This window comes from Scyliorhinus canicula, chromosome 26 (assembly GCF_902713615.1).
Source record: "Scyliorhinus canicula chromosome 26, sScyCan1.1, whole genome shotgun sequence".
Taxonomy (NCBI): domain Eukaryota; kingdom Metazoa; phylum Chordata; class Chondrichthyes; order Carcharhiniformes; family Scyliorhinidae; genus Scyliorhinus; species Scyliorhinus canicula.
Window position 1 is genome coordinate 20,115,332 of NC_052171.1, and position 8,325 is coordinate 20,123,656.

An 8,325-nucleotide genomic window follows, 5' to 3' on the forward strand; every position below is an offset into this window, starting at 1 on the left:
ACAATTCTGGTCGCCACACTACCAGCAGGATGTGGATGCTTTGGAGAGGGTACAGAAGCGGTTTACTAGGATGTTGCCTGGTATGGGGGGGCATTAGCTATGAGGAGAGGTTTGTTCTCACTGGAACGATGGAGGTTGAGAGGCGACCTGATAGAGGTCGACAACATTGAGTTGCATGGACAGAGTGGATAGTCAGATGCTCTTTCCTAGGGTAGGAGAGTCAGGACATAGGTTTAAAGTGCGTGGGGAAAAGTGTAGAACTGATTTATGAGACACGTTTTAGACACCGAGGGTGGTAAATAAGACCATAAGACCATAAGACATAGGAGTGGAAGTAAGGCCATTCGGCCCATCGAGTCCACTCCGCCATTCAATCATGGCTGATGGGCATTTCAACTCCACCTACCAGCATTCTCCCCGTAGCCCTTAATTCCTCGCGACATCAAGAATTTATCTATCTCTGCCTTGAAGCCATTTAGCGTCCCGGCCTCCCCTGCACTCCGCGGCAATGAATTCCACAGGCCCACCACTCTCTGGCTGAAGAAATGTCTCCGCATTTCTGTTCTGAATTTACCCCCTCTAATTCTAAGGCTGTGCCCACGGGTCCTCGTCTCCTCGCCTAACGGAAACAGTTTCTTTGCGTCCACCCTTTCTAAGCCATGTATTATCTTGTAAGTTTCTATTAGATCTCCCCTTAACTTTCTAAACTCCAATGAATACAATCCCAGGATCCTCAGACGTTCATCATATGTTAGACCCGCCATTCCAGGGATCATCCGTGTGAATCTCCGCTGGACACGCTCCAGTGCCAGTATGTCCTTCCTGAGATGTGGGGCCCAAAACTGGACACAGTACTCCAAATGGGGCCTAACCAGAGCCTTATAAAGGCTCAGTAGCACATCGCTGCTTTTATATTCCAACCCTCTTGAGATAAATGACAACATTGCATTCGCTTTCTTAATCACAGATTCAACCTGCATGTTTACCTTTAGGGAATCCTCGACTAGCACTCCCAGATCCCTTTGTACTTTGGCATTATGAATTTTCTCACCGTTTAGAAAGTAGTCTATGCTTGGATTCTTTTTTCCAAAGTGCAAGACCTCACATTTTCTCACGTTGAATTGCATCAGCCATTTCCTGCACCACTCTCCCAAACTGTCTAGATCCTTCTGCAGCCTCCCCACTTCCTCAGCACTACCTGCCTGACCACCTAACTTTGTATCATCGGCAAATTTCGCTAGAATGCCCCCAGTCCCTTCATCCAGATCATTAATATATATGGTGAACAGCTGCGGCCCCAACACTGAACCCTGTGGGACACCGCTGGTCACCGGCTGCCATTCCGAAAAAAATATATAGAACATAAAAATATATAGAACACGCTGCATAGGGAGGTAGTGGGAACAGGTACGATAGCAGCATTTAAGGAGCATCTCGACAAATATATGAATAGGGTGGGAATGGAAGGATACGGACTTTGTAAGTGCATATGGTTTTAGTTTAGGCAGGTACCATGGTTGGCACAGGCTTGGAGGGCCGAAGGGCCTGGTCCTGCTCTGCATTCTTCTTTGTTCAACCCACCTAACTTATTGTTCCACGTTGACACTGCAATTGTTTCAGGCACTGGTACTGCATTATCGCAACCCCTTTTTCAACATGAAAACTTTGTCCTTCCCCCATTCAACCTCTACTTGACAAACTATTTCTCGGATGTTTGTCATTTATGTAATTTTGAACGACCAAGGTGTTGTGAGACTGTCGCCTTTTTTTTTGTGTCGCTGTGAGTGTGCAATGAACCAGACTTGCAGTAGTTGCTGAGAGTTGTGTTTATTGTTGACTGCACCATCCATCATAGCTGACCGTGTCACAAACTTGCATCACAGTGTGTCCTGCATTGCTTTTCTAGACAACTGCACATTGATCTTTGTTTTACAATTACTGCAAAATGACAAGATAATACTTTAGAATTTCTTATTCATCACATGGCTTGCATTCCTCATAAGTTAACCATGCTTACGTGCCATTAAGTTGGCAATCCACACAAGCATTTCATTTTTTATAATATACTGAGTCAATCTTAACACATAAAGCATAAACTTTCATTGGATCATTTTTGCATTGCATCTTTGGCTCAGATTTGATTGGATGGCTGAAGTTAGTTTTTCGACTCTGTACCTTGGCTGGCCATCTACTTCTTTACGTCCTCCTTTCCTGCACTCTGCCCATTGGCATCATCTCCTTTTCCTTCACTTTCTTCCTGCTTGTCACTCTCGCCTTCTTCTTCTTTCTCCCCTTGACCCTCATCGTCATCTTCCTTCCCCTCATCATCTTCCTTCTCTCCATTCTCCTTCTCATCATCTTCCTCCTGCTCTCCATTTTCCTTTTCCTCGTCATCTTCCTTCTCTCCATTCTCCTTTTCTTCCTCTTCGCCATCTTCATCTCCTCCTTCCTCATCTTCACCTTTCAAAAGACAGAAATAAATGTGAAACTTTCGTGTTTTGTTCAAAACCTTTCACCTTCTGGTGCAAGATTGCATTGTAGGCAGGAACGATAAGTACGTGAGAATATATACCGACCCCCAACAATACCAGCCATGTCTGACAATGTAAAATAGAAAGCTGAGGGATGCTGATGTTCAATGAAGGCTAACCCTGGAAACTCACCTTTACTTTGTCATGTGACAGATTTTCAGCATGCTCAATGAGTTGATTCTTTGATTGAGTTCAAAGTGATCTCTCTTGGGGAAAAAAAACTTTCTGTTTCAAGGAGTGAGAATCCTCCAGGAAATTGGGATAGCCTTCCATGAGCACAGGACATACAGAAGTGCTTTACAGGCAGTGAAGTACGTTTCAAATCGCAGTTATTGTTGTGTCAGAAACAAAAGAACAAATTTACACAGAGCAAACTCCCAGAAGAAAACAACTTGACAAATGGAGAGAAAACTCTGTGATTTTGGGTGAGGGGTGAATACTGGCTGGGAACTGGGAGAACTGTTTTGCTCTTTTAATAAATATTGCCAAGAGATTTCTTTGATGTCCACTTGAGAGAGATGAAGGCTCCTCAGTTTAATAACTCAACTGAGGAATGGCATTTGCAGCAGTGCAGTGCTCACCACGCTGAGTGGGACCCTGGATACTTGTGCTCCAGTCTCTAGAGTGGGGGCTCAACCTTCTGACTTTGTCATTGGGGGGGGGGAGGGGGGGGTACCTGCTGAGCACTGGTTGGAACTGATTTGTTGCTGATGGGTAAACCCCTGCTCCTTGAACTCCCATTGGTCATGTTCTTACCTTCTGTCTCCTCGGTCTTGTCCGCTGGGGGCTCCAGCTGTGCTGCCAATGCATGTGTCTGCTGGAGGACCTCCTCCTCGATCTGGCTGCTGCTGTAGGAGCTGAAGATCATGGGTCTGCTGGACAGCCCATAGGCGCTGCTCTGCAGGGAGTAGCTCGGCCTGCTGTAGATAGGGGCACTCTGAGTCTGAGAGTAACCACTGATCATACTCCCCACGTTGGCGTAGTTGATGCGAGTTTCCTCTCCTTCCAGCAACTTCCTGTGAAGACATCAGGAGTGAGGTGAGAACATTTCAAACACTTCAGTGAGGAAGAAAATTCAGACACACAGAACATCTGACACTTTTCACTTTTCATGTTCCATCAACCAAGTTTAAATGGTAATCGAATGAAAGAATCATAGAATTTACAGTGCAGAAGGAGGCCGTTCGGCCCATCGAGTCTGAACCGGCCCTTGCAAAGAGCACCCTGCTGAAGCCCACATATCAACCCTATCCCAGTAACCCCCACTTAACATTTTTTGGACACTAAGGGAAATTTATCATGACCAATCCACCTAACCTGCACATCTTTGGAAGGGGGAATGGAAGGAGGCCATTTGGTCCATTTAGTCTCTGCCAGCTCTTTGGAACAGCTGATCCATGAGTCCCTTTCCCCCCAAACCCTGCAACCTTTTGTTATTTTTGCAGTCCCCGTGCATATTTTTATTCTTTGATGGGATGTGGGGGTCGCTGGCCTGGCCAGCATTTATTGCCCATCCTGAAGTGGCAGTCAGGCACAGCCTTGACCCACTGCAGTTCCTGTGTTGCAGACACGCCCACAGGGCTGTGTCTGATACGCATCAAACTTCCTTCTGAAAGTTGCACACAATCTGCGTCCACTGAATTCAGGCAATTTATTTTGGGTGATGACAAGTCTCTGCATTTTAAAAAGAAACCCTCTCTGTCCCCTCCCATGATCATTCCAAACCTCTTTGGAAATTTCACAATTTCCCATTTGCGCACACATCTCGCTCAATGACTCGAGACCCGTAAGTTTATACTTTGATGAAAGGTTGAATAGAAACTGGACCAGGTTTTTCCCAGGTGCACAATTGCCTGGAAGCCAGGGCCAGACTGGAGTCTTCCCGTGCCACGCCCAAATGCTGCAATGCAGCCTGCTGGGGCCATTCGGCCCGCTAGGCTCAGTCTGGGAGCTCCCTCGGCATTACATCCTGGGGAACAGTATCAGCATTTCCCCCCGAAACGGTGCTCGCTGAAGGAGGAAGGGATCTGGCAAAATCTAAATGACTGACTCGAGAGGCTGAATGGCTTTCTAACTTTGCAGCTTTTCTGGGATAGAGCAATGTGCGTGGCGGTAAATGAACGAATGCGGGGAAGTGGAGCCACTGGAGTGGGATTTGAACTGTCCCAATTTGGATATGCACACTCCTTCCAGCTTGGGTTGGAGTGGCACCGTACCTGTAAGCTGCGATCTCGATGTCCAGGGCCATCTTCACATTCAGCAGGTCCTGGTACTCCTTCAGGTAACGGCCCATCTCGTTCTTGGTGGTTCGCAGTTCGTTCTCCAGTTGGTTAATAGCATCCTGGTTGTGGGCGAAATGCAAGAATTGGCAGGGACTAAATTGGTGAACACGATTGTCCCTCTGTCCCTCTCAGTGTGACTGTCCCTCTCTGTCCCTCTGTCCCTCTCTGTGTGACTGTGCCTCTCTGTCCCTCTGTCCCTCTCTGTGTGTCTGTCCCTCTCTGTGTGTCAGTCCCTCTCTGTGTGACTGTCCCTCTCTGTCCCTCGGTCCCTCTCTGTCCCTCTCTGTCCCTCTGTCCCTCTCTGTCCATCTCTGTGTGTCTGTCCCTCTCTGTGTGTCTGTCCCTCTCTGTGTGACTGTCCCTCTCTGTGTGACTGTCCCTTTCTGTGTGACTGACCCTCTCTGTGTGACTGACCCTCTCTGTGTCCCTCTCTATGACCCTCTTTGTGTCTGTCTGTCTGTCCCTCTGTCTGTCTGTCCCTCTGTGCGTCTGTCTCTGTCTCTCTGCCTCTCTCTCTCTCTGCCTCTCTCTCTCTCTGCCTCTCTATCTCTCTCTATCTTTCTGTCTCTCTGTCTCTCTCTGTCTGTCTGTCTCTCTCTCTCTCTCTCTCTGTCTGTGTCTCTCTCTCTCTCTCTGTCTCTCTGTCTCTCTCTCTGTCTCTCTCCCCACCCCCACCACCACTCCTTACCTGTAACGCACTGATCTCTCCGCCTTGTTTGTCATCCAGCTCCTGCAGTTGCCTCTCCAGCGCCTCGTTCATGCCCCTCACTCCATCGATCTCCAGGGTCTTGGTTTTGACCTGGCGCCGGTACTCGAGCACCTCGTCGCGGGCCTGCTTGGTGGCATCGCTGTCCTTGCTGGCATTCTCACTCATCAGGGCGAAGCGGCTCTTGTACCAGTCCTCGGCCGCCTGCATGTTCTTGGCCGCCACCTTCTCGTATTGGCAGCGGATGTCGCGCAGGGCGGCGGACAGGTCTGGCTTGCCCACCTCCATCTCCACCGATACCTGAGCATCCTGGATGTGAACCTGCAGCTCGGCCACCTCCTCCTCGTGCACCTTCTTCAGGAAGGCCAGCTCGTCCAGCAGGCTGTCCAGCCTCTTGTCCACCTCTGCCCTGCCTAGCGCCGCCTCGTCCCAGCCCTTCCTGGCCTCCAGCAGCCGGCCCTCTGCCTCCTCCCGGGCCAGCAGCTCCTCCTCCAGGCGGTTCTGCAGCTTCTTCAGGCTGCCCTCCAGCAGCTCCCTGTCTCCCTGGGCAGCCTGCCTCTCCTGGCGAGCCTCCTCCAGCGCTGCCCGCAGCTCCCTCACCTCCTGCTCGTACAGAGCCCGCAGGCGGGACGGGCCCCCGTGCCGGTGCTGCAGCAGCGACAGCTCGGCCTCCAGCACCCGGTTCTGCTGCTCCAGCTCATGCACCCGCTCGATGAAGCTGGCGAAGCGGTCGTTCAGCTCCTGCAGCTGGGCTCGCTCCTGGCTGCGCACCGCCTTCAGCTCGCTGCTCACCGCGCTGGCCTGACTCAGGTCGAAGGTGTCCATGGAGCTGTAGAGCAGGGAGGAGGTGGAGGAGCTGCCCGCTGCTCTCCTGGCCGGGTAGCATGGCGACGAGTAGGTGCTGAAAGCTGGCTTGGCTCCGATGGCGCTGCTGCTGCTGCTCCTGAAATGCTGGACAGCTCCTCCGTACGGCCGCGGAGCCAGGCTGTCTCCATAGCGCCTCCTGTGAGTGTGCAGGAAGGACTCGTAGCTCACACTGCTCATCCTGCCTGTGTGTGTGAGAGTGAGTGTGTGCAGGAGCGGCTCTGCACTCCCCTATATACCCCACAGCCAGCCCAGCACACTCCCCCTCCTTAACACACACCCTTCTAAACACACACCCTTCTAAACACACCCCTTCTGAACACACCCCCTCCTAAACACCATCCCCCATCCAAAACACACCCCCTTCTCAACACGCCCCCTCCTAAACACCACACCCCCTCCTAAACACCACACCCCCTTCTAAACACACACCAGCTTCTAAACACACCCCCCCTCTAAACACACCCCCTCCTAAACACCACACCCGCTTCTAAACACCCCCTCCTAAACACGCCCCCTCCTAAATACCACACCCCCTCCTAAATACCACACCCCCTTCTAAACACACCCCCTCCTAAATACCACACCCCCTTCTAAACACCACCCCCCTTCTAAACACACCCCCTCCTAAACACCATCCCCCCTCCAAAACACACCCCCTTCTAAACACACCCCCTTCTAAACACCACACCCCCTTCTAAACACCACACCCCCTCCTAAACACCACACCCCCTCCTAAACACCACACCCCCTCCTAAACACCCCCCTCCGAAACACCCCCCCCCTTCTAAACACTCCCCCTCCTAAACACGCCCCCTTCTAACACACCCCCTCCTAAACACCCCCCTCCTAAACACCCCCTCCAAAACACACCCCCTTCTAAACACCCCCCTCCTAACCACCCCCTCATAACCACACCCCCTGCTAAACGCCACCCCCTCCTAGCCACACCCCCTTCTAAACACCACACCCCCTCTGTCCCTCACAACACCCCCTTCTAAACACACCCCCTCCAAAACACACCCCCTTCTAAACACCCCCTCCTAACCACCCCCTCCTAACCACACCCCCTGCTAAACACCACCCCCTCCTAGCCACACCCCCTTCTAAACACCACACCCCCTCTGTCCCTCACCACACCCCCTTCTAACCACACCCCCTTCTAACCACACCCCCTTCTAACCACACCCTCTCTCAAACACACCCCCTCATAAACACACCCCCTCGTAAACACCCCCCCTCCTAAACACACCACACCCCCACTGTCCCCCTCTCTCTGTCCGTCACTCCACACCCCGTCTCTCTGCCCCTCACAACACACCCCCTCTCCCTCACACCGCACCCCCTCTGTCCCTCACACCACACCCCCTCTGTCCCTCACTCCACACCCCCTCTCTCTGTCCCTCACTCCACACCCCCTCTCTCTGTCCCTCACTCCACACCCCCTCTCTCCCTCACTCCACACCCCCTCTGCCCCTCACACCAAACTCCCTCTCTCTGTCCCTCACACCACACACCACACACTCCCCCCCCCCATCTCCCTCACACCACACCCCCTCTCTCTGTCCCTCACACCACAATCCATACTGCTTACAGCTGCCAGGAATCCTCCCTCTCCACTCAGCCCCCACCCTCAGCGCATCCCACTCACCAATTGGAACTGAGATCTCATTATGAAACACACAGCCTGTTTTCGCTGACTTTCAGCTCTCTCTGTCGTCGTCGTTCCCCCCACTCCCCCTAGACTGCCCGAGCTGCAGTATCAGCTTCTCATCCATCTCTGCTCGCCTCCATGTGTGGAGGGGCACCGCCAGGTATTAGTGCCCCCCTGAGGGGGGGGGGGGGTGGGGGGGGGTGCAGGTCAAAGGCACTGGGGGTGCCTGGCCCAGCTAGAGATCAAGGGAAAATCTCACTCCCACTTGGGTACAAAACCCCTCCAAGG

At 52.2% G+C, this 8,325-nt stretch overlaps 1 protein-coding gene across 1 annotated transcript; it reads right to left on the bottom strand.

Annotated features, from left to right (window-relative positions):
- Positions 1–1,808: 1,808 nt before the first annotated feature.
- LOC119957537 (neurofilament light polypeptide-like) lies at positions 1,809–6,608 on the bottom strand. The gene is made up of 4 exons (XM_038785683.1): positions 5,502–6,608; positions 4,748–4,872; positions 3,288–3,547; positions 1,809–2,460 (listed from the first exon to the last, which is right to left on the bottom strand). Exons 1-4 carry the CDS (start codon positions 6,561–6,563, stop codon positions 2,189–2,191), a joined length of 1,719 nt encoding a protein of 572 aa, XP_038641611.1. The 5' UTR covers positions 6,564–6,608; the 3' UTR covers positions 1,809–2,188.
- Positions 6,609–8,325: the final 1,717 nt, after the last annotated feature.

Excerpts from the sequence above, each read along its gene's own strand:
- LOC119957537 (XM_038785683.1), bottom strand. The coding sequence starts at position 6,563 with ATGAGCAGTGTGAGCTACGAGTCCTTCCTGCACACTCACAGGAGGCGC. Across the intron at positions 4,873-5,501 it reads GAGAGATCAGTGCGTTACAG|GATGCTATTAACCAACTGGA; the intron begins GTAAGGAGTGGT and ends GCCCACAACCAG. Across the intron at positions 2,461-3,287 it reads CAAGACCGAGGAGACAGAAG|GTGAAGATGAGGAAGGAGGA; the intron begins GTAAGAACATGA and ends GTCTTTTGAAAG.